The following is a 26,579-nucleotide window of genomic DNA, read 5'->3' as shown; positions in this document are numbered from 1 at the left end:
TAAGCAAATTAATAGTAAAATTTGGTAAAATAAAGGTATGTAATTCAGAGTCCTTTTTTGACATGTACGTGTTTGACCAATTTCTGACCGTGGAGTTAAAGTGGGTTTTCTATATTGAATCAGTTTTAGAATTAGAATTCTTGGTGGTGGATTTTTTTTTTAATTTTCAGTCAAAAACACTTTTCCAGTTGTCTTGGATCAAAGGCAACTCCTATCATTATGATCAAATGATTTGGGATGTATTAATTCATATTATGCATTCCCTCACCACATCTGGTACCTCTTTACTGTAGGAAACGTGGACTATATGGTTTTCTAAGCAATTCTCTTGTGCAATTATATTTAGTTCTTTGGAGCCACATGGTGGGTGTGAGTGATCAATATATTGATTACAGTAAGCATTAAATGAATTTCCAAGGCTAGCCAAGTAATCTGAACTGTGTTAATTCCAACAAAAAAATACCTTGTTTGAAGCTAATTTCCTGGGCTGGGAAAAAAGGCTGGGCTCGCAGGGGCGAGCAGACAGCCTTTGCAGTGCCTGCAGATGCAGTGTGTGCTCCTTTATCACTTGACTTGGTTTTAGCCATGGTGTTATTCAACTTCTTTTTACCTTCCTCCCCCTCCGTGTCCCATTTCAACTCTTTCTTCTTGTTGCCTGTAACTTTCTAATAGAAATTTAATGTGTTTGCATAGGGAGGAGTGCAGTTCTGCAGTAGGCATCCCATGAGTAGGACCCAAGTTTGTTTGAGATCTGCCTTGAGTTCTCAAGGGACTTGGACAACCTCACTCGTCCCTTTTGTAAGCCACAGCAAGATAGTACTGGAATCTGTCTAAGGCAAGACAGATGGCTGACACCATGGTCTCCTGTGATACCCTGGTCTTGGGAGCAAGTTAAAATGCTTTCATGTTAGAATGAATGAACCTGTCCCAAAATGTTCTGAACTTTCTTCAGTAAAAGCAGAAGTGTTGTTGCAAGTCAGTGTGTGATGGAAATGAATGATTTATAGTTTGTTATTGGACTCCTGAGTCTATTTTTGTGCTTCTGCACTATTTCCTTTTCACTGTATTCCTATGAAGTTTATTTTTAAAGACCTACCCAATTTTGGAGATGAAGAATGCTACTGAAAAATAGTCTTCAAAAATAGGTTTCTAAACACTGCTAGCATGAGCTTCAACCTCAGCTGTTTGTTAAAAGAGTGTTAAACTTGAAAAAACAGGTCAGGCTCGAACAAACCTTTTGAATGGAATAATTTCTTCAAACTCGGTCACAAGTAGATGGTAGCTCTCGAACTTTCTTCCTCTTTTCTGAAGCCACTTAAATGACACATTGTCTTAAGCCCCGTAGCATCCAATGGAGGAACTCAAGGGTCAAACTCTTCAATGCCATGGAGATGCACACTTCTCACCAGGAGGATCCATGCTAGGGTGATGCGTGACTGATGTGTACCTGACAAATTTACAAGAAACATGGTCATGTGGACAACCTTTGTATGTGCTTTCATGAGATTAAGATGTATTTTCTGTGATGTGGAGTACTTGTCTCTTAGTCGTATGATGGACACAGCTCAAGTTACATGATGGGTGTGGGGGGAGGGCAGGGATCCTGTGGGAGTATTTGGTTAAAAAACATCTGGAGAAACTCATCTCTCTGCCCTGTGTCCCGTCTCATGACTTCCAGAGGAAAGATTGGGCTCTATGAATTGTTCTGATGGGCTGGATACAATCCAGAGGCCATAGGGTGGATAATTCTCTGTTTTGGTTTGGTTTGGTTTTTGTGTTTGTGTGTTTGTGTCTTGTGTCTAAGGCCTAGACTGTAAGTGAAAGCGGAAATTTTAACCTTTGAGCCAAAACTTCTTTTTGAATATGTAGACATATTCTGTAATGACAAGAGGTGCATAAAATGTACCATCTCTGGAGTAATACTGGAAGGTACTGGGAAATGCACTTACCACTTAATTTCTTTGCGTTTCCCTCTGGATTAGTAGGAAAATAGCTTCCCCTCTCCCTGTAAATAGGGAAGTGGAGTAAACCCCATTTTTCATATATGTGGAGGGAGTTATCCGAAGAGCAGACAGATCTTAATGGCGCTACTTGGACCACAAGGTGATGGTCTGTCTACGGAACTCCTTATGTGGATGCATAGCCCACTTCCTCAGTGTGACTTGAATAGTCCTGTAGTTGGAGCAGCATTTCAGTTTTTAAATGTAATAATAATTTTTTGCAGCTTCACTACTTCTACACTGCCTAGGGGGTTATGGTTCGGGTTTTTTAGGGCAGTGGCATTTAAAACTCCAATCCTAATGAAGGACTTTGGGCTCAAGAAATGCATGAAGTTCATGCAAATATAAGGACAGGACCATACAAAGGGAGGCTGCTGTGCCACATGAATAGTTTCTTTGACAGGTCAACAATTTTCTGTCGCTCTAATTTCATTAGTCAACATTTCTTCTGTCGGTGATTTACAGTCATAATATGCTGGCATCGTGTTTAAGTAGGATGAGAGTGGATGCAGGTCATAAACAACTGACATATTTCGTACTGAACACTATTTGAAATATAGGAGAGAATGACTACCTGGTGTTAGGCGGCAGTGATTTAGTGGGAACTTTGAATGTTTGCATAGCAGAAGATAGAATAGATCCAAAATGGTTCTTACAATATTTTATTAGCTGTGAAGCTCAGGTACAATGTTTTGTAGGTTCCCCCCCTCCTTTTTTTTTATTTGTATTGCTTCTTTGGTTTTGTTTGGCTTTTCGGTGTTGTTTTTCTTTGTTTTTTGTTTTTCACTTGGTTCGCTAGACTTAGATAGTTCTATCCAGCAACTGGCACTACTTGCAATGTATAAAGCTAAATATACGCTCAAACAATACGATTGGCGCATAAATGTGGGGTGTATAATTTAAAATGCTTTTCTTAATATTTCACATAATATGTCTTCCTAAGTAGCACAAAGTGGTATATTAAAAAATTTGGTCTCTTTCCAAGAACCTGATACTGCTCTACCTTTAACATGGTTGAGTTGTGGAATAAATTTACACTGGAAGTAGAAACATTTGTCTACTGCAAAGTGAGAAGAGTAATTAGTGGAAGTAGGCAACGTAGTATTACGTTTGGGGCTAGATTCTGACCCAAGTTAACTGTGATGTAAACTCCACTGAATTTCAGAATTCAGTTATAATGAAGGTAAAAAATGGCTGGGTATTGATAAAATGAACAAAAGTGTTGGAATTCGAAGTTGGGGAATGAGTTTTTTACTTATTGATAGCGGAAATGTTTTTTTGTTTGGGTTTTTTTGTTAGTTTGTGGTGGTTTTAGTTTGGTTTTGTTTTTTTGTTTTTTAAAATGCACAAAAAAAGCAGGAATTAAATCAGGTGTTGAAATTAATAACTAAACAAACAATCCTGCTGGTGTGCTGTCTCCTCCAACCCTTACTAGGAAATGTGGTAATTGCTCACTTCTCAATTTCTCACTTTCTGTAACTTCTCAATTTCTGTAACTGTTATAATGACCTGCCACAAGAGCAGGGAAGGGAATAGGAGGCTGTTATTCATCTGATGTCCAAATACCTGACCGTGTTTATTGTATTTACTGGAAGACGTAATCTAAATGGTATTAGGATAAGGCTTTTATTTTGGAAATCAAAGCATAGCTCAGTAACGTCAATCTTCCAAGTGGTTATTCTAGAAAATACTAAACTCCATTGTTTTTAATTCTAAAAATACGCTTAAATGCCTTTCTCTGTCATTGTGCTTACCTACTGGAAAAAAACCCACCATGCTCCGAAAAACCATATTCCTTATGGTTTCATCATTAGAGTAAACAATATGTGTTCCTGTTTAATAATAAAGGTTATTATCATGCCAATATCAGTTGCAGGCATTGAGATAGATCTTATATTGATCTAATTGCAATTTTTTTTTTCTTTTTGTAAAGGCAAATGTTAAGTACTCAAAAAATAAGTGGTAGCATTTCAGAAACATCAAGTCAGAACAAACCTGCATGGTGTCAGGGGTAAGACAGATTGTTTGGCATCCTTTATAATGCAAATTGTCAGGGAGTGTATGGATTTCTCTATCATGATTAGTATGAAACGATGCCTTTGACATATTTTCTGCCTAAACCTTTTTCTGTATTTATATTTAAATTTCAGTTTTATTTCCCTTCCACAAAGAGTTTTCAATACTGGTGAGTCCAATGACACCAAATTGCAACTGAGTTTCACAGCTGTGTGTGAGATTTCTAGCTGACTTCATTTTTACACTGGAAAAATTGGAGTCAGAAGAAATAAATGTTGAGAGGCTTGGGAAAATCTACAAGGAAATGCGTGTTCAAGGCATTTTCAGCAAACTACTGAAGCAAATTTAACTAAAGCTTTAAGGTCACCGAAAATTGAAAGATACAGAAAATAATGAAGGGCTTTGGTCCCTAATCAGCTGTTCTTCTTCCTTTCGTAGATGTTATAGAGAGCACCTCCACCATTGGTTAACACATGACCTATCCTAATAGATTTATTTCCCCCCCCATGTAGTTATGTTTTCAGTTCTTTCATTTTTGTCATGATATAAATAAAATCTTCAAGAATTGTGCACTCCAGTGCTTAAGAACCATATATGTTTGTACTTACAAATACATACATACATTTATGCATGTATATGGTTCTTGAGCACCATACAGGTGGATGGGTTTATTTGGCGTGAATTTGGCATCTGTTTTTTGAAAAAAGGTTCTTCTAATTTTTGTCTTTTTAATAACCTTAACTTTTCTTCCACATTGTGCACTTCTAGGCCTGTCTAGTGGTGGAACATAAGATGGAGTGCTCTTCTTACCTCTCCTGCCCTCCCATCATATGATTCAGATCGCAAAATGAGTAGCATGGATGGTGGACTGGCTCTTACAGCTTATCTCTCCTCATTATTTTTCCTCTCCAAATAATCTGGATTGCTCTTTGCACTGCTAAAGCTATGGACTAGTATTAATTGTATTTTGTGGTAGGTGGAGCTTTTACTTGATCATATTCCAGGGCTCTGTAAGGCAAAACAAAATCTCTAGTACCATTCCAGTAAAATTTTGATTGACTGGCTCTACAACATAATAGTAAAACATGGTAGATTTCTCCTCCAAGTTGTGCATTTGCTAGCAGCACGGCAATATGGTGACTCAGTGGGATTTGGGACAAGCAGCATTATTTACACTGATGACAACATGCTACTTCCCTGGTAAATGTCAAATGGTGTGAATTTGGCAGGCTATATAATGTCCTCCCAGAAGAACAGACTGTTTTCTTAGGAAGGAATGGTAAGGATAAAAAACACTATGGTAGAACTGAATGGGAAAATATTACTAAATTACCACACAAACAATTTTCATGTTGCAGCTAAACAGTAAGTAATGCCAGACTTTGGTTGCTTTGAGGCTTCCAATTTTTGCATAAGTTTTTGTTTGAATTAGTTGAGATCTCCCAGTTTGGGAAACCTGTGCTTTCATATACCGCATCACTGACCTTCCCGTATATTAATTTACCTGCATCTTGTCGAAGTTTAGTAGCGCTGTCATGGAAGGCTCTAATCTTAGTCTTGCAAAATTAACAGCGAGGCATAAAGGTGTTTATTTACTGTTCACTTTTCATTTCATTATAGTAAGACGTCTTTGTTATATGCTTGATTATTCTAATAAACAATTAAAATTCTTCTGTGAAATTTTAAAACTGCTTTGATTGTGGCACCCTTTTCGGGTTGGGTTTTTTTTTTGGTTCGTTGTTTTTTGTGGTTTTGTGTGGCTTTTTTTTTTTTTTAAACTTAGGGAGATTAAGTATCCAAAATGGTGATTAGACACCTAAAAGGCTTAATTACTAAATTTCCCTGGGTAGATATGTACTGAACTGACTTGCTGCTTCCAAAGTGTTTCCCATGCATCTTAGGTGGAAAAATATCTATTCCGTTTCATCTGAATGGGCTGCGTGCATATTAGATAGAGCCTCCCACAAACCCCACGTGGGAGTCTGAGCAGTCTGGAGTCCTGCCCCTTCTCTATTGCAGAATTGTGTTAGTAACCAGTCTGCTAGGTAGTCCGCAGGATGTGAAGTTCCTACTGAAGCTGCTCTTGTTATGTTAAATAATTTATATGGGGCCAGGGAGGAGGAGAGGAATTGATTCTGGAGCCAGCTCGTCTTTGCATGCACTTCAACAGCAGGGTGAGATTGAACTGACCAGAATGCAACATCTATAACAAGGAATGTGGACCACTTTTCCTAGAATATCCAGTGGCCTTGTGGGGAAGCGCTTGAGATGTGGGAAGCCTGTGTTGATATCCCTGTGGCAGTCAGGGCAGACTTGAGAAGAGGTCTCCTATCACCAAAACCTGGGCTCCCATCCTGGTCTTAGTGTAGACGAGGACAGAGTCTTTTTCTGTGGGTCTTTTCAGTGTGACTTTGCTATCTAGCTTTATGAAAGAGCTCAGAGCTGAGCACGCTGGGCAGAGTTGGATGGCTGCTTCTGCAAAGGCACGTTATTTAGTCTCTGATGCTACCCAGGGCATTTCTCTCCAGCTTTGGCAGCTGCTTGCTGGATGTCGAAGCATTAGCTCTTTCCGCTAGGACTGGTACCAGATGGTGGTGTTGTGACTTGTAAATTCTGCTGCGAATTTATCCCTGAGAAAGCAGAAGCTACTGCTTTAAATATTGTACTGCCTCCATCCCAGAGAGAGATACCACTTTAGTGTAATCCTGTGTGAAAGATCTGCAAAGGATCCAGGAAATGCATTGGCCTGCATCGACAAACAGTCTATTCCAGTAAACAAATGGTACAAAAGCAGCCCTGGGACCTTGCACAATGCTGCTGTGAAGGTCTGTCACAGGATGAGGCTGACACAGGTCTTCTGAAGTGTCAATGTATCCAACCCCAGGACTGCTGAAGTATTTTCAAGGAGTGTTGAGGCAGATTAGAAGAACAGCTCTGAGTTATATTGCAAATGCACGGCCCTAGTTTTAATGCATAGAACTCCTGGTTCTCTGTTAGCTCAGGCAGTAGGAACTGCTTACTTTGGATTTGCATCCCAACAGAATGTATCCCTCATACAAACTATGAAGCAATTTAAAACTGCAGAGACTGAGTTGAAGCTACTGTGGAGAGCACTAACAGGCTACAGGAAGATGCTCTTGACCTGCACAAAGAAGCTAACTCCTTACGATGCTGCACCAACACCAGCATTTCTCACAGCTTGCAGTGTTCTCGGTGCTTACGTTCTTAAATACAGTCCTCAGGATAAAGTTGCCCGGTGCCCTGGTACTCACTTTTATCATTGCTGCATTCTCCCCAGGACTTATTGTGTGACTTTAAAATAATGTTCTTATTTGTTTTACAGATTCCAGGTTGGCCCTATCATAGGGAATACGCACTGGGGTTGTTACCAGCTCTCTTTGTTCTGTAACAAGATGACTAAGTTTGTCAGTTTGGTATTGTATATTGCTGTGATGATGATCCCCTTCCCATGAATCTCAGCTCAGCTGCTTCACGCTACTTCAGTTCATGCTAAATTTGCAATCTTGACTTCATTGAAGTGCAAAATTGGCTTGCTTGTCAAAAACTGGTAATACATACAAAACAATCCAGTACTTTATTTTTTTGGCTTAAGTCAAGGCTTTTGTAGGCTCAGAGAAAGTTTCAGAATTTCCACATTATGTGAGCAGCTGTTTATAGTGTGCAAACCTGGTTAAATATTGAACAGCTTAGATTGACTCATATTTGTGCATCATTTTAGTGCGGTAGTAAACAGCAGTATCCATCAAAGTTAAGCTTAAAAGGAAAAGCAAATGATGTGCAAACTGAGTTTTTTGTGTTAGATTTGTTGTTGGTTGTTTTTGTTTTGTTTTATACATTCTGTCATAGAAGCTGACCACCAAACTTGCTCCACAAATCTGCTACAGTATTTAACAATAAATTGTATAGATTTATCCTGAAGTGTCCTGACAGCATCGTTCATTGTATTATTCATGGTCAATTGCATGTGAATCCAGTTGTCAAGGGAAGGATACAGCATTAATTACCACACTTTACACATGCCTGCAAGGAGGTTGGTTTAGTTATCCTATCTTCATGCCAAGTAAAATGGACTCTCTCCTCTGGGACTAGCAAAAGGGCATCTTAAATCAGGAGTTTTTACATAGGAAGAGTTCGTACTGAATGTGTCTTTCCCCACTCCAGTTCTTCTAAACAAAAACCCCATGTAAAATAACACGTGATGCTTATAATTATAGCAAGATCTCTCTGCTTTTTCATATGGTAAATATTTCAAAAGCTTTTTGCATACTGCGTGCTGTTTTATTGTTCATGATAAAATAGTTTCCACCTTGACTCTCAAAGCTACAGGGAACGCAGCTATCCTCTACGGAATAGAGGGGTTAGGTTATTTTATTGCAGACTTGTTGCCTTTTTAATGAGTTTAGTATCAAATTTAGTGGAAGTCTATTATCACCTCACATAAACTAGAATCATAGAATCATTTAGATTGGAAAAGACCCTTAAGATCCAGTCTGACCTAACACTACTAAGTCCACCAATTAGAATATGTGCCTATTATTATTATCCAGGGTGGGCAGAACAACCAAACGCCAGAACTACAGCAGTTCTTAGCTGAAGTGCTAGGAATTACCAGTCACTTCTGTGACATGCTTTTGCAGTGATACCTCAGAAGGCTACATCCTTGCAAAGATCTGACATGCTCTGCTCTGAGCTGTAAATCACCTGACTGCACCTCTTGGTTGTAAACTGAAGTGAGGTTTTTGCTTGTTTCTTTAGTTTTAGTACGCAAACTAGTTGCCTAAAGAACTTGGATGTTGTAAGACGTTGTCCACAGACCTGGTGGGATTTCAGTCCTACGTACAGATCTGCCGTCTGACGAGACCCAGGTCTCTAAGGGAACGATGCTGAAACCTCAAATCCAGAATGCTGAATTCCACCCAGATGGAACACTATGTGAGAGGGCTTGGGATGTGTAAGCCTGGCCTTCAGGAGATGCTATTTACGACCACCCTGCTCCAGCTGCTTTCAACAAATAGGGAGGGAGAGGGGTGTCCTATACTTAATGACTGTAACAGTTCTCCAGGAGATGGAAGATGTGAACAGATTCAATTATTTCCCTGTCTGACAGAATTTGAACCTCCTGTCTATCCTCTGGCCCTCTGCTTCTCCAGAAAGTATGCAAATGTGTAGGATGGAGCTCTCTAAATCTCTTGTACTGAGCCTTTTATTTTTCCTTTTTTTTTTTTTTTTTAAACTTTTGTATGGACTAATGAAATATTCATTTGGATGGAAAGGAGTGAAAAAGAATGGAATCTGCGTTTCCCTATGTTTGTTAGTGCAATCACCTATCTACCTCTGGCATGTTGTACCTTTTCGTGTCCCTAAATCAAAGTCTTGGTGATAGATGTTTGAAAACCTATGGAGGCTGAAACTTAGCTTTTACTGTTGCCAATCTTGGCTGTAAAAATCAAGTAGGAAATAGGTGCTCTAGATTCTTGGCATTAATGTATCCCGGCTAACCATAGAGCTTTGTCTAATTAAGATGTCCTATGATTATAACAAAAATATTTCTCTTGAGAAACTTGCATGGATGGGAATTGTGCTCTGGGATCACTCAGGATTTTGAAACTTTCATCCGTAGGGTTTCTGCCAGTTGGTGGTGGTTGTGAAGTGTGGAGTTGGTTGGACCAAGTCAGAATGATGGGCTATTTCAAAGGAAGGGTGAGGTGACATTTACATAAGCAGCAAGCTGTTGTGTTTACCAAAAGGCAATCTTTATTAAATGCATTAAGGCTGGCATTGCACGCTGTAGTATACTGCATTTTATGGTAGCTTCCAGGCTCACATTTTGTGTTCCTGAGCTACACCATTTTAAATGTCTCCCAAAAAATATCACTGAAATATCTCCACAAAATCAGGTCCTTTCTCAATGTAGAGCGAGAATGTAAAAAGTGTGGACTCAGTATTTCCTGTGGAGCCCCATCTGGAGTAGCACAGCATCCCTCTGTTGGCTCAGGATAATTGAGTGGTTTCCTGACTTGCCCTCAGAAAGGAGGCTTTACTTGGATAATGCTTTAATTTCTTGGGTTGTATTTAATTTAGTTTTCATCTGATTTTCATATTTTATTTCTTGTTTTCATGCCTCCAAACTAAAAGCCACCAAGAGGCAGTAGGTTTGTGTTTCTTGCTGTTATTTTTAAAAAGATGAAGTAAAATAATTTTGGGAGGCAGCAAGTGCTTTACATACGTATATAATTTTTTTGGTCAGATTGTCATTATCACAATATCCTTTTACTAGGGGTATACACCATAGCTGAAATGTCTCTGGAATGTTTTGCTTAGTACAATCCAAATGTCGCAATTTACTGTGTTTTGCAATGTAGTGGTTAGCCTGACTTCTGCTGATGTCAACAGAATTTGGTCTGTTCAGGCTTGGCAGTGGAATCAGCCTTTTAAAATATTGTTATTAGTGACCTTGGCACTAATCTTCAGGTGATGTAAGGTTGTGAGATATCATCAGTACTGAGGAGGAATAGACTAATGTAAGAAGAAATGAATTATCTTTGTAACATTGAATAGAGTAATATATAGGAATCATATAACCAGGTGGTCCCTATATGATGATATGTAACCAATAATAAGAATTTTTGTGAGAAACTTTTCAACTGGAGAAACCAGAAAGGAGACACACCTGAGTGCTTTGAAAGAGGCAAATGAGCTGTTGCCATGATATAGTCTTGAGTAAGGCAAGGGCAAGAAAAGGCTATTTGAGGGGAGGCAGTGGGCAATGTGTTGGTGAGGCCACCCTGGCAATGAGCGTTCATTCTGCGCAGCTTTGATAGGGCACGGAGCTGGGTGCTCACCGCTCAGTGTGATACAGCTGTGCTGTTAAAAAAAGGGAGCAATGAGGCAGGCTGCCCGCCTCTTGTTTTCCTGGGGCACGCTCATTCTGCAAAACCTACTGGGGACAGGAGTCGGCGCGTCTTCCCCTTCGGGCTTCTGGGGTGCATAAGGTATTGGAGCTAAGCACTGCCCCAAGGATTTTCTGTCTCCAGTATTTAAGTTGCTCCCAGTGCTGTTAGAATATTAGAGGTTAACAGGCTGCTCCAGTGGTGGCCAAAGCCCCTGCCTTTCTGTGTGTAATGTAACATTTCTGTCCCTGGAATGTGTTTGTTTCAGTGCGTTTCAAGGACACGGTTCAACTCAAGAACACAAATACTATTACAATGACATCATGCAAGCACAACCAGTTTTCTGCGATGTGTTATCTGTGGAGCCATTTCTAACTTCCCTTCTCTGAGCACTTGGAAGGTGGTTTCCAGAGAATTAACAAAAAATGTACCTGTATTTTGGAGGATTGTTATGCAGTGCTATGTTGTGATGTTGTACGATGTTATCTATTTGGCCTTTATGTGTACATTGTAATACTTATGAGGAAACTGTGTTTCTCTCTAAACTTAAGGTTCCTGAAGTATTGGAAGTTTTGTGTATCAGTGGCAGGAAAGAGAATGCTCCGTAGACTTCTAAACAGTTACACGTTTTGACCATTTGAAATAGTATAATAGGTAATTTTCATAGAATCATAGGATTGTCTGGGTTGGAAGGGTCCTCTCAGATCATCGAGTCCAACCATCAAACTAACACTGACAAAAACCATCGATAAACCATATCACTAAGCGCTACATCTACCTGTCTTTTAAGTACCTCCAGGGATGACAACTCCACCACTTCCCTGGGCAGCCTGTTCCAATGCTTGACAACCCTTTCAGTGTAAAATTTTTTCCTAATACCTAAAAAAATTTTCTTAATATCTAATCTAAACCTCCCCTGGCGCAGCTTGAGGACTTTATTCTAGAATAATCACTGTAAGGGACGTGAGTAGTGGTTAAATAGCAACCGATCTTATTTGGTCACTTAGATGACAGACAAAGTGGGGAGAAGACGAGGTATTATGCAAATGTGTCGATGGAAACAAATTGCCCCAAAAGAAATGGAGATGACTGGAATGTGAGAAGGAACGTGGTTGTTACCTGCCTGTTTTACCAGTGTCTGTGGTTGATGATGCACAGAAGGGAAGGGCAGTAAGGTGGCCATTGAAAACAGGTGACAGTAGAAGTGAGCAGGAGAGTTAAACAGAGCCTTTGTGAATTGCACTTAATTCTCTGTTCTGCTCTTGGGACAATTCTGATATGGTTGCGCTTGGAGTGATTTGGGCTGTGGTAGTTCTGTTCTCCAGCAGCACCACCTCTAAGCTACTGGTCGTGTGTAGGCAGAGAGCAGGAGGGAAGCGAGACACATCTTGGTTCCCCTGCAGATCTACTTTGCAACCCCTGCCCCAGCCTGTGGGCTTTTGCTCCCCACACAGCACTTGAGAGCTTTATGATGGGAGAATCTTACTTGAGCAAAGCCAGGTTGTCCGAGGATCTGCATGTAGAAGATAAAACTCGCCTCCTCTCAATGACTCATAGTGCCAGCTTCTCCATAGCACAGAGCTATTGTTTTGGACAGTGAACTTCGATGACTTGCATCTGCTTAGCTTCGCAAGCCTTCAAGTGACATGGGGTACTCCGTCAGGTATTATTACCAAGTCTCTAGTAAATGCACTCCTGTCCCGATTGTATTTTATAATTTCAATTGAGCAGTCTTGAAAGCTGCTTTACTATTCCTGGGTTATTAACAACCTTAGTGTGAAAGTATCCAAATTGCACACCTGTGTGTACTTCTGCACTTCCCCAAGAGTGACTCAGGCTTCTCTTTCAAACAGTAAAATTAGTGTTTCTTTCAGGAAATACCAGTTTCCTCTGGTATTTATTCCAGTCCTCTGCATCTTTGGATTGTAGATGCAGAAGAATAAATAAAAGGGATTGACATGCTTCTATGCAGGAAGGAACGCTATAAAACCTAAGAGAGACTCTTTGATATATCAACCATGAGCTGGCAAATACATCAGGCATGAACTGGCGTATATCTTGACAACTTCAGATAAATTCAAGCCAGCAGTATTGCCAGTGACTGATTTGTACTACAATTAACAGGATTTGGGACCAGCATTCTGGCCATGATGGGAGTACTGGAGATTTGATTTTTTAAAATATTTTTTATTTATTATTTTTTTAGATTTTATTTTTCAGCTCCCATTTCTCTGTTTCCTTGAGCAAAACAGCTAAGCACAACTGGTGCAGCAGACAGACGTGGTTGTCACTCTTCTCACTTCTTAAGGTACTAGTACCTTGAATAACACCTGAGTTGCTCTCCATTACTGCTCTGGCACTTAGCTGGAGAGAATTGCTGTTGGACGAAGGAGGGAAGAGAGATCGCTGCCCACTTTCTCTCCCTTTTCCTTGTGCTGTCAGTTTTGGGAGGGTTCTCTGGTAGGGATGAAGGGAAGGGGAGCCAAAGGCACAGTAGGTGTGGTGCAGGGCAATGCTTGGAAACAGTATCATCATAGAGGTACAAAACATGTGATTTTTGATTGGTCCTGCCTGTATTTAGACCTGTATTGCTGCTGTGGAGTATATGTACCCTTGTCTGCCACTAAATCTTTGTCTTTTAGAAAGCAGCGAGCCTTTGCACGAAATATATCCACATATTATATCTAAAATATAATATGATTTATATTATACTTTAGGTGCAGGGCTGAAGGTTCAGAAGTCTGTTCTCCAGGTACCCTTCCAGAAGGAGGCTGAGGAGATGTTAGGCATCCTCTTAAATGCAGAGAAGAAAGGCAGAGCCTGAGCCCCTCTCCCAGAAGTCAGTAAAATATTAAACTCTGCTGGATTTCTCATCTGTACTTCCTTATCTGTATTTCAGTTTCTCAGCCAGCCTAATAAGTACTATTTGGCTTAAGTATATCTTTCAGAAAGACATCCAGACTTGCCTGAAGACATCAAGTGATGGAGAATTCACCACTTTCGTGTTAATTAATGGAAAGGAGTAGTTGATGAAAGACTGATTTATTCACTGGTTCAGTTGCAGCTGGAGAATTTATTGCCTGTGGTCAATGTGAAAAAGCACTGCCTTTATTTCTGAAAGAGCACCAGTGTGATAACTTGGTTTGGTAAATACCTGCATTTTAATAGCACCTACTTTAGAAGACAGACTAGAGTTCCTAATATATGGTAGTTACTTTCCTGGAGATATAAAGCAAAAGTAAACCGTCATGGCTGGTAAGTTGCATCTAGAATGTTTTTATATCATCGGAGAAATAGGTAAACGTCAGAGAATTTTGTTTTGAGCATAAAGCTGGAAAAAATCCCTGACTAACCCAAGAATCCTTAGCCTCGTGGTGTCAAGTTTACATAGGTACCACATTACATGGAGTGTCACGCATCAGATGTGTTCACCCTGGTGTTCCACCCACAGGTAAAAGGAACTCTTGGTTATCGCTTTATATGCTATTAAATCTATTCTCATGAGCGTGTGGTATCTTTGTGCTTCAGGATCAAGCTACTGGTTATATTTGTGAGTATTGTTCTGATAGTGCTTGGTTTCCATTGCTTCTGTTTAAGTGTTTATTTTAAGAACAACTACTAGTTGTTGTTTTTTTTTTTTTTTTAACTTTGCAGAGTACAGATGCCAATTCAAATGTGAGGAAAAGAACGAATGCCACAGTACAGTCCGAAACTGATGGTGGGAGCCGAATTGACACAAGGCACAGCTCCATCCAGCCTCCCTCTGTAGCTCAGGGGTCTTCTGACGTTTCACCCCACTCCCTTTCTGCATCAAGTCCCAACCCTTTCACACGCATCAATGCATCAGAGACATTATCTTCTGCAAGAGCCACCCCTCCAGCTCCTCCTTCTACCCCAATTTTAACTGGATTTGTATCCCAGCATGCCACAGCTGGATCCCCTTCCATTCAGCGCTTGCTTGGATCTAGACTGGAGCAGATTCAGACCACCACACCTAATACATTAGGAGCATCTGCAAAGCCATCTGCTGTCACACCACCTGCGCCCCCCGCCTCCCACTCTGGCACGAGTAAGATAGACAAATATGCACGCATTTTATTTCCTGTTACCTTCGGAGCATTTAACATGGTCTACTGGGTGGTGTATCTATCCAAGGATACCATGGAAAAATCGGAAAGTCTAATGTAGTTTTGCTGCTATGTAGTAGTTCCTAAATTATACTCACATTTGATGCAGAGTTTCTTCTTTTGAAACTATTTAAAAAGGTCAATAATTCTTATTTATAAAAGCTGTGTGCTACTTTCCCGTTGTAAAGGCTGGAGTTATTGGGGATAATTAGTTAACTCCTGGCAGAGTAATGGGTAACAGATTTGTCTTCCTCCCTTCAGCTAGCAGTGAACCATCACTCTTCAGAGAGACTACTCTGGCTAGACAGAACTTGCCTTTGGGAGGAACACGGACCCCAAACAAATCAAAGGCAGAGGTGCACAGCTGTGCAGAGGAACACATCTTGACTGCTAGAATACGCACGCTGGTTATTACAAATCCCTGAGGCACCCAGCACTGCTGTCTGGACACAGCATTGCATTCTCCGAGTGCAAGGCCCATGTCCTGAATATTTTGACAGTGCTTGCTAGAAAGGGACTTCCCCTGCTAGATTAAAATTGGCAGAATGGGGGGGGAAAAAATGAACCGTGGAAAAAGAAAAGAGAGTCCAGCCTGGGAGAGTGCAACTCCAGAAAAGTTATGCAAAGGAGTTGTAGAGCTCCATATATTTTTACTAAGCATTATTTTGCGTTGCAACCTGGGAAATTCTCACTCCAAAATAAGAATGAGTGAACCTTGTAAAATCTGAAATCTGACGTAATTCTCAAAATTGGAGTTTTTTGTTTGGTAAGGTGATCTTAAGTGTATGGTTCTTCTTTGACCTTGCTGACCAGCTTGAGTGGATTTATTCCGAATTTACATCCGTTGTGGTACAGGAGGACCAGGCCCACAATGTTCAACTTCTTAATCAAATTCTTTGTTCTTTCCTTCGGATGCTTTGGGTTGGTGGGTTTTGGGTTATTTTCCCTTCCCTGCCCCCACCCCCCACCCCCCCCCCCCGCTCTTTTTCAGTCACACCCCTCTGATTTCCTTTGAACACGTATTCCCCTCCTTTTAGATGATGTTTGAGTCAGGTTAAATTTTCAACACAGTTTTAAAAGTGGCTTCAAAGTTAAGCAAACCAATTTTTCCTGTGCTTTGATAAGTGTGGCTATGGCACATCTTTGAGTGAACGAGAAACACCCTTTTGTGAAGGAAAGCTGTGACATAAATAAGAAAAGAAAGTTTCTAGGTGGAGCCTGGGGGGAACACACAGTTTATTTATGGTCTGTTTGTTTCTCTTGCACTATGGCATAGATATGTGCTTTTCTTAGGGGTTCAATTTGCAATATGCAAGCAGGCAACTTTGTTAAAGAACTGAATGGATTCAACCTGATAGAAATCTTGATCAGAAATGTTTTTTTCACCAGAATAGGTGGAAGATACACTGACAATAAATCTAAAAATGTTTGCATGGATCCATCTGGCTAAGCAAATGGTTAGTAGGTGACAAGTAAAATCAAAATGACAAGTAAAAATCAAAAACCAGATCACACATTCTCAGCTGTGACCTGGTTGTGCCTTTAAAGAGTCTGGAAGTAGTCGAATCTCCTTTCAGTGGAGTAATCCTTAGCTTCGGTTGGTTGCAACAGCAGATCGGTAGCCCACGGTCAAAGTTTTACGCCGGGGGGCAAATCAGTTGAGTGTTGAGTGCCCAAGTAATGATAAAGTGACTGATGGAGACCACGAGCAGATGGAATAATTGAGGACATGTATGAGACTGCCTTAGACTATGTTGGGATGAGAATCAGAGTAAAAAGACCCCAGAATGGTGAAACTATGACTGTATCTCTGTGCTTCTTTCTGTCTCTCCAAACCTTCTAGCCAGTTTGTGGCTGAGAATCTGACCTTTAACTTATGGGACCTGGGAGATTGCAAGAGATGTGTACTGCATTGTGTAGTCTGGATCCCAGGCTGCTATTTCACATATAGCATTGGACTGTCAATGATAGGATGCACTGGATGTGGGAACGTCTTACATGACTTTGTTATGATGGCGTGTTATAAACAATTACCTTAGTCTTTTTTATATTTAAGCGATGCTCTCACGAGGCCGGGTACGGTCCTTTCCTTTTTGCCTTTTTCATCTAGAAGAAGCCTGAGAATACAACCCTCCTCAGAAAACCATTACACGTGCCATAGCACAGAACTGGAAATGGAGCCCCCATAAATATGTCTAACTGCAGTAGTTTGCATCTTTGAACGTATCTCTAGTTGCTGTAGCTGTTTCTTCCCTAATTTGGTCACATTATTGCAGATTGTCAGAACAGAAGATAGCCTACAAGAGATTGTTTATTTATTTTGTTAAGCAAGAAGAAACAAAGCTAATCCTCTGGCAATTACTGATCATAATTGCACAAATGATAAAATATTTCTAGTATGAAGAACAATGGCCTTCTCTGTGTTGAGAACCTAGTGTTTGTGCCAGAAGTTACTGAAATGATTCTTTGCTTTCCTCTTTGATGAAAACCAAGGATTCTTTCTCTCAGGCAGAGCTTTAAACGATTCACTGGAAACAGCTGTCTCTTCCTTCCACCCATCCCCATATACTGATTGTATAATCAGCTTTTTCAGTGCACTGTTCAGTAGGATCAACACTGGTTCAGGCTGTTTGACCAAGATTGATCTAAATGGGCTACTTTGATTCATTTGTAGTTCCTGATTCATTTTAAAGACTTACAAGGAGTGAAAAAGGATTGCAAAAATTAATAGGTTCCAAATATTTATTTCTATACTTCATTTTGGAAGAAAATTTTAATGATCCCACAGAAAAAAAAAACCTATTTTTAATCTGTCAGTGTATTTCTGAAGTACCTTCCAACGCTTGCATGCCTACGTTCAAAATGAGATATAAAAAAAAAATAATCTCATTACGAGTCTAGGAGTAATTTATTGTACTGTGCTACATTTTTGTGTTACAGCAATGAAGAAATTACCATAACTAGCTTTTCAAAGTACTTGCAGACAATGTAGATAGGAATTTATTGTTAACATTGGTTCGTCATTGTATTTAATCTCCTTGTAGAGACATCAGAAACAGTAAAGAGCCTGCAGTGTGCTCAGTAATACTGGCAGGTTCTGAATACTGTGTAATTCAGAAGCACAAACAAAAGCAGGAATATGCTAAATATAGTGGCCCAAATGTTAAACACTGCTAACTAAAATCCTAAGGGAGAATGTTGCAGGTGTCATTTCAGTGACCAAGTGGCTTATAAGGGGTGGATTTGAATGAGATGAACTCTACAGGGTCTGCTTTTATTTTTTTTTTCTATTGGCTTTGTCGAACAATCTTTTTTTGACAGTACCGTAGTGATTTAAAACTAACCAAACCCTTCAGATAGTCATCGCTATGAACAGGAAAGGAAACTGGATAGAAAGCCAAAAAACCTTTATCAGGAAACAGAGACAGCTCTCCACGGACTGCTGTTTCCTCGGAGACATTGTTACCAACAGCAAAACTCCCACAGATTGCAGGGATGCAGCCCCAAATGGCAACGCACTCCCTGGAGAAAACCAGTTTAAAAGCTCAGTTCAGGAAGGTTGTCTTCGCAGGAACTGAAGTGTACTTTATCGTCAGCTGTGAGCTAGGTCAAATTTCTATCAGCCCGCTATTAACAGGTTTCACTGCAATTGCGAAAATAATGAAGCCAAGGAAGGAGGCAAACCTAGACCCATGGTGACCTGAGCTCTTAGAGCTCACCAGCAGAACTGGAGTCTGTTTCTGCTCCTATGAAATGGACTTGTCTCCATCCAATGGATGTCAGTGGTGCATTTCTTCTCCCACATGTCTTTTAAAGGAAAAAAAAAAAAAGTAGATTTTGTAAACTGTTTAGTCATCCACTCTACATTACCATGCAATCAGGCAAGTAGACCATACGATAATTGAATGAAAGAGGTAAATAATTTAATAAGGCATGTGACTAGAGCTTTTCTGTTAACAGGAGCTAAAAGTTACTGATTACAGAGTCTTCAGGTGTAGCCTTTGGCATCTCATCATCTTCATCGTTCAGGATGGACCTTGCAAAAAATTGGGGAAACCAAGTAACTGTATTTAACAGGATTTAACCGGTATTTCTACAGAAAAGTGAATGAACTTAGATTTTCAATATGTGCAGAATTCTGTCTCTTTCCACTTTCTTTTGTACTTTGTATGTCATTTGGCCACATCGTACCTTATGCTGGAGTGCAGTGTCTGTGTGCCATGTGCGAACATCAGAGCATACCGTGTAGGTTTATCCAGTTTATCCAGAGCCTAACATTCCCATCTCCCTTATGCTATTGGAAGCGGAGAGAAGGCCAGAATAGAAGAAATGACCACGCAGCTTGGGTAAGAGACATATACTGGCCACCTGGGACATTTTTCCATAAATGCTGCAGGAGATTTCCTAGGAGAATCTTTCTCAGTTTGAGAAGCTGGAGCACGGTTTCTGCTGTAGCACACTTTTCCCCCCAAATTCCAAAAGCTTCCAAGAAATCTGTTTAGAAAGCAGAGTAGATCATTGACTTTGCACACTGCGCTCCAGAACTTGTGCTTGACCCAAAAGATTTAGGAGCAAAGAAATTTTGGTGAGTTTTTCCTTGTGTTCCTGGGACTTGCCAGTAGAGCTTGACTGCACTAAAGTAGGTAGGTGTTGTGTGGCTAACACTGGTGTGAATTGCAATACAGACCGCTGACAAAAATTTGCCCTTGTTTTTTTTGAATCCTAACATTGACTAATGGGTTAGGAAAATGGCAACTGTAGTGCTGAGAAGCCTAGGTGAAGTATAACGTTTACTGATGATACAGATAAAACCAACGATGGTCAAAGTTGTAGAAGTATTACAGAACTGCAGATCTGTGTAGCGGTAGGTTTGCAGCAGGTCAGTGGGAAGTGGGGAGGATGGCAGGTGCTTCTCTTCATAGTCTGACAAGCATAAAGCAATACAGCATCAAGTCGGAGGTGCAAAACCCTATAAGTAAAACTTCTTACTCGGTGAAAATCCAAAGGATATTAAATAGCCTTATGGAGGTCAGTATTAATGTGCTCCCCTAACCTACCCAAAAACTAGGAAAAAATCCAGGAAAAAAGAAACTGGTTAAATGACAACAGCATCTTTTCTCCCCAAATATTTTTTTTTATTTCTCCAAGACCTTATATTTCATGTACTGTGTGACTCCAAGGTAAGTTACTTATATTTCTATTGTTGTGAGGACCTGTACTGCTGTCCACTGAAATCAATATGTGTTTGTCATTGACTTCAATGCGCTTTAAACAGGACATTTACAGGAAGGAAAAATGCACCATTTTGGAAGAGTCTGATATGCATTAATTTGTACAGTCTTCATTTGTAGGTCTCTCCTCAGAGTCAAGATGTAGCTTTTTTGGAGAATCTGAGTGTAGTGAGCACTTTCGGCATGTTCTGAGTAAATCAGACTCTGCAAGTAAGTTTTTTGCCACATCCCAAGCAAGTGAGAGTAGCGTGAAGTACAGAGCATGCTGAAAAGGTCTCTCTTTGCTAATGTTATGTGCTGTGTTCTTAACTGGAGGGAATGAAAAATGCGATTATTGTAAAATTGGTAGAATACTTGAAACATACTTTTTTTTCACATGAATTAGAAAATGTGGTAGGTATTTATTTCAGAATTGACTAGCATTGCCTTCTAGTCTGTAACTTAGTGCATCTACAGCTATCTCTTAGACTTTCTTACGCTTTTTATATTATGCCGATAGAAAGGACTTCAAAGCAAACCAGTTACCATCCACTGCATTTCATGACATTTTTTTTGGTCATAATTCTATTTTCATTTTCTTGTGCAAGAGAAACTGAGAGTGTGATGGCTTCTTTGAAATAAAAATAACAGCAGCAAAAATAAAAAGCCTTGGAGATTCCCTTTTTAGAAAACCATCCAAACTCCCATCAATTATTGAATGCTCTTTTTAAATAATAGCGTAGTTCTAGCATTTAAAAGTACTAATGTGATCACAGCCTGGAGATATATATATATATATATATATATATATATATCTCCATATATATATATATATATAAACAACATTCAAATAATATGAATTCCCTGAATTGTAAGGGAGGCAGGCTCCAGAAGCACTCTTAAGCAGTCTTGTTTTGGAAGACTACTTTTCTGGATGGAAAGCACAGTGTGAGGTAGGTATTTTTTTAATTATAATCTTCATATCTCTATTTCCAAGAAAAAATATCCTGAGGAAAAATTAACCCTCAACTAGGACAGAGATCTGCTGGTGGTCTTGCTGTTGTTGATCTTCAACATTAGCTGTGTGGTTTTGTGAATGTTGTATCCACGTTGCTGTTAACTGACATAGAACTCTATGGATGATCTGATGGCATAAAGAAGCATTTCAATAAATAATTGTTATTTGTCAGTATGTTTTCATCCTTGGAAAAAACTTAACTGGAGGTTGGTAGAAGAAGCAGGTGACAGTATGAAGCACTCAGCTGGACTTCTGAGCTCGATGCATTATAAAATTTAGTCAAGTGCTGCTTTGTCTTGCCTCATCATCTTGTGCTCGTGGCTTTTCTCCATGGTAAGTAAAGATGCAGAAGGATGGAGGACTCAGAAGTCCAGAACATGTACAAGTATTGCTTCAGAGTGCTTTCAAAGTATAAGATGGTTAACCTTATTACTAACAATAACTTCACACTCTGCTTTACGTTTGCAAGCTTGAAAATCTCCAGTTCTGCTAGAATGTACCAGGTCATCAAATGAATAATAACGTATTTTTCATAAATAGATGATTCTGTATGTACATGCATTTCATTTTTTATTAATTTGTGGCAACGTTCCCTGGCACCAGACCAGTGGTGGCAATTTGAGGAATTTGAGATAACCGGGGTTCTTATAGGATGACATGAAAATATCATGTTGTTTTATAGATGCATGCCCTTGCAGATCAATACCAGCAGCACTTTCATGGTGGAAATGAATCCACTTGTGCAAAATCCTGACCTGGAACATTTAACCCATGTTTGAAGGGCTCATGAAGTATATTAGGCAGGGCAGGACTCAGGATATGTTTGTGGTAAAAAGCTTCTGTATTGAAGCTGGTTTGTGTCCTGCCAGCCTCTGAATCAGTCTGCACCAGACACACCACAAACAGGATCTGTGGTTTTTTGGGTTTTTTTTTGGGTTTTTTTTGTTTTTTTTTTTAATTTTTTTAAGACCATGATTACTCCACCATAAAACTGTATTACTGATGAATGTAGTGCTCCCACCTTCTTCCTTGTCTTGCTTTGTGTGGCCGTGGCGAGCTGGCTGAAATAACTTGTCTAGCTAAAAAGGAATTTGTCTTCCTGTCTTTTGGCTGGTTGGTAGCCAGTAGTTCTCTGATCTGGCTCCCTGTCTTGATGGTGGTGTGAAGGAGTTGGTGAGGATGCTGGGACTGATGTTTTGAGCTGGGTTAAAGCCAGTGTGAAACCACAGCCCGAGGATTTTCGTCCTGCCTCCACTGGCATTAAAATGGGTGCTCTCAGGCTTTTTTCGAACCTCAGGTGCCCTCTGTCGTCATTTTTCCTCCATAAAGGTGATTTTTGGAATTACATCAATGACAACTAATGGAGAAAAAAAAAATATAAACAGGTCAGAATTTGTGACAGAGCCCAAATCAATAAAGTTACTTGAAGAGAGAGAAAAGGAGGAGAAGGGAAAACACGAATAAAAAATTCAGTTTCTTGCTCCCAAGCAGTTATTTTAAGATATGTCCTATTAGAGGTACTAGAACAGCATCTGGCAGGAAACAGCCTAGAAATAATTATTTCTTCATTATAAGTATAAAGAGAAAGTAATAAAGAAAATAAGTTGCTAATGTCCTCTTAGAAACATTTGTGTTCCGTTGAAGTTGTTCTCATTAAAAAAGGGTATTTTCATCATCAGTCAGGAAGAATTAGGAGACAGAATGGTAAGGGAAAAGGATCAAGTTTTATTAAGTATTACTGTTTCCCTCTGTTTTAGAGCATTTGTCAACCAAAATTGTAAACAGTAACAGTTTTTTTTTTTAATTTTTCTCCATATGTTTAATTTTCAGTAATGAAGCACTTTGGGGCTTTTAGCATTTAACTTGCTTTGTATTTAAGAGGCTGAACACAGCCTCTGATTTAATTCAGTTGTAGAAAGAGAGGGGGGAAGAAAAAAAAAGTTCTTTTGGAAGTATCATGCCTTCCTACTAAATCGGAAGTCTTCATTCGTGGTACCTGAATTCACAGGAGCTTTTTAGTGCTGAGCATTTCTGATAATCCGGTCAGTACTACAGCTTGCGGGCTGCGGCTGCGTTTAAAGTACGTGTGTCTGAAAATGTACATCCACAACCTCAGCGCTTGCACGGCGTGAATCCCCTGAAAGGCAAAGATGCATTTGTAACCCACCGTATGGCGGCATGAGAGCTGCTGTGTTGCCGATGCGGGAGAAGGTAGGATTCTATGGTTGGAAGTAGATGGGGGGGAAGGAGGGTAAGACAGTACAGCTCTTGTATTGGATTAAGCCACTTCTGAAAATGCCCCCTAAACTCCTTTCCGAGTAGGCAGCTTAGGCACCAGCTGAGCGCAGTGTGGAATTCAACACCAACTGCAGATCCTGCCCGAGGATCAGCACAGTTAATCTGTCCTAAGGTTTCTGATGCTGTGACTAGAAGCCTGGAGAGATGTGAGCTCGCAGCTGCTGCCAGCTGGGATGCATCCACGTTGCTGTGCCTCCAAGCTGTACCGCGGGGCATCGGGGCCCTCGGAGCGCTGGAAAATGCTTTCTTGGAGTACAAAATAGGGCAGACTGAAGCTGAAGAAAACTCCGCCTTCAGCTCAGCACTACTAACACGGTAACAACACTGAACATTCCAGAGGAGGATCAAGGTGTGTTGCAGTCTTCTCTTCTTGCACAGCTGCTAAATGTTCTGCTATGGAGAGAGGTGGGAGCGACAAGTACGCGTACAGTAGTGAAACAGCAATGCTTGGTGCTGCTGCCTGGTGAGCACCCACGGTCTCTGCTGTGATTGCCATTGCCCTGCAGTCCTAAATGCGTCCAGCCATGCAGCCTCTGCTCCTGAAGCACGTGCCGACAGTTTGTGGGCTTTCCCAGAAGCAGAACTGCATCTCTGATTTCTGTAGGTACAGTTATTATGCCCCTACCGCTTCTCCCATAGCTTAAACATTGCAAAAGGTGTTTTCTCTGATGCTTATTTCTCTGTTTTGTTGTGTATTTATGAAGACAAAAAATCAGGTTCGTTTATTAATATATATATACATAAAAATAATATATATATATATATATATATAAAATCAGGTTTATTTATTTATTTTTTAAAAAAGGTTTCCTCACCTGCACACATGTAAATCACAGCCTCTATTGCAAACTTTGGGAAGGTAGCAAACACTCCTAAGCTAACTTCAGGAGAATCTCTAGGTTTATTAAAAAGATAGTTTTTGTTTTCAAATAAAATCTCTCATTTGGAGAGGATTTAGTTACAACTTTTTAAATGAGCTGTAGTTTATCAAAATGTTTTCTCTGTACTGAAAATGTGAATTTTATTTGTATCCATTTCACTTAGGAAGGTAAGACACAATGAACGTATGTGGTATTTTTTCTGTTAAGCTAGTTAATGTCTCTCATGGTGGGAAAGATCCGTAGCCACATGATATTCAGTAGCTATTTCGTAAATAAATGGATTGTATGTTTTTTCTTTGGAGAATGTGAAGATCATGTGTAAAGAGAAGGTGGGAGAATTTTGTAGAGCAATTTAAAAAGTCTGCTTCTCACTTCCTATCTGGAGATCGTATGCATAAATACAGTGAACTAAGGTAAGAGAAAATATGTGAGTAAAAGAAAAGACCACCTCTGATCTGCATGCTATCAACTGTTCTTACTAAGTATGCGGGTTCATAGAATCATAGAATTGTCTAGGTAGGAAGGGAACCTTTAAGGTCATTGAGTCCAACCATCAACCTAACACTGCTGAAACCACCACTAACCCATGTCCCTCAGCACCATGTCTACCCATCTTCTAGATACCTCCAGGAATGATGATTCCGCCACTTGCTTGGGCAGGCTGTTCCAGTGCTTGAGAACCCTTTTGGTGTAGAAATTTTTCCTAATATCCAATCTAAACCTCCCCTGGTGTGTCTTGAGGCCATTTCGTCTTGTCCCATCACCTGTTCCTTGGGAGAAGAGACCGACCCCCACCTGGCTACACCCTCCTTTCAGGGAGCTGTAGAGAGCGATAAGGTCTCCCCTCAGCCTCCTTTTCTCCAGGCAAAACCAGTTAACAGTTTCTCTATAGGTTTTCCCTCTGCTGTGCTCTGGGGGAAGTGCAGAAGGCAATGCCTTTTCCAACAAGGCTTAGGAAATTTTCGCTTCGGTTCATCTGTCCAGTCAGGAGGGCACTCAGTCAGTGTTGGCCTTGCTGAGCGTGGTCTCGTAGGTCTAAATTTAGTCCTGGTGGAGCAATCTGTCCAGCAGGAGAAGGTATCTCAGTTCCGGGTAAGAACAGCTGAGACTGAAGACCGTTAACCGTTTTGCTGAGGTAAGACATGAGAGTTGAATTAGGCTGAAGAGCTGCTCGTTAGCTATTTAAAACCCCCGAAGTGTACAATCTAAAATCCTGCCTCGGCATGTCCTGCTACTTTTGCACCGTTTTCATTCACTCCGGACCTGTCCCCGGCTTTGCTGCCATTGCCTCACTGCTGAGCTGGGGGTGGCAGCTGCTGGGACGGTGTGGGATCCGCACGCCTTCCCCTCGGCTGCGGGATCTCTGCGCCAAGCGTCACCAGGGCGGATGGCGGAGCCTGGAGAGGGAGCGTGCCCGGATTAAACCGTCAAGGTGCAGCGTGGATGGGGTTGGAGCACTGAGGCAGTGGTCTTTAAAAATCACCGTGAGGGTTTCAAGATCCAGTGTTAGCACGGTGGCACGAAGCACTTTGGATGCTCGAAGTACAAGTCAGTTGTAGAGCAGGCAGAAAATTTTCTGGTTTCTAGGTTTTCTGGATGAGTGCGAGCACTGCCAGCCCGCTCGCGCCGTCTGCTGCTGCGGTAAGGACCATTCGGCTTGAAAGTATGTGAAGGGTGTTGCGTCGCTGGCAATTATATAGGGCAGCGGCAGTATGTTAAAAGCCTGGCTGCAGACGCAGTATTTACTTGCTGGTAATAAGTAAAGAAGCCATCTAATAGTTGCCTCGAGTTTCTGTGTTTCTCCTCACCTTTACCTACCGCCCTTGCGCTCTGCCAGTCCTGCCAGTTCTGATATTCCAAATTGCTGGGACACTTCCGTGAGCTGTTAGAATCGGTCCATCTGACAAATTATGTGGAACATCCTTTCTCTTGCTCTCTCAGCTCCCAGTGGTGAGAGAGGCAGGCAGGGAGATACTCGCTTCTGCGCTAATTCAAGGCGTAACGGCTGTACCACCCGAGGGACCAAAAGAAAAGGGGGATTTCTGCATGACATGCAGCAGCTGCTATAGCTGTGTGCCCTTTTTAAGCTGAGAAAAGTAAAAAGCAGGAAGATGGTAT

General features: G+C 40.6%; 1 protein-coding gene across 2 annotated transcripts in view; it reads left to right on the top strand.

Moving 5' to 3' along the window:
* The window catches only part of GABRA4 (gamma-aminobutyric acid type A receptor subunit alpha4), a 40,087-nt gene extending 24,077 nt beyond the window's left edge, over positions 1-16,010 (top strand). Inside the window, exon 9 of one of the 2 annotated variants that reach the window (XM_074587963.1) lies at positions 14,582-16,010. In XM_074587963.1, the coding sequence (XP_074444064.1) occupies positions 14,582-15,115 (534 nt within the window). In that variant the 3' untranslated portion in view covers positions 15,116-16,010. Of the gene's footprint in view, positions 1-4,784; positions 5,694-14,581 lie in introns of those variants that run through there. The other variant, XM_074587964.1, reaches the window with a different exon arrangement.
* Positions 16,011-26,579: the final 10,569 nt, after the last annotated feature.

The sequence above is a fragment of the Larus michahellis genome, chromosome 5 (assembly GCF_964199755.1).
Source record: "Larus michahellis chromosome 5, bLarMic1.1, whole genome shotgun sequence".
In the NCBI taxonomy this organism is placed as follows: domain Eukaryota; kingdom Metazoa; phylum Chordata; class Aves; order Charadriiformes; family Laridae; genus Larus; species Larus michahellis.
This window is presented reverse-complemented; position numbering and strand designations above follow the sequence as displayed.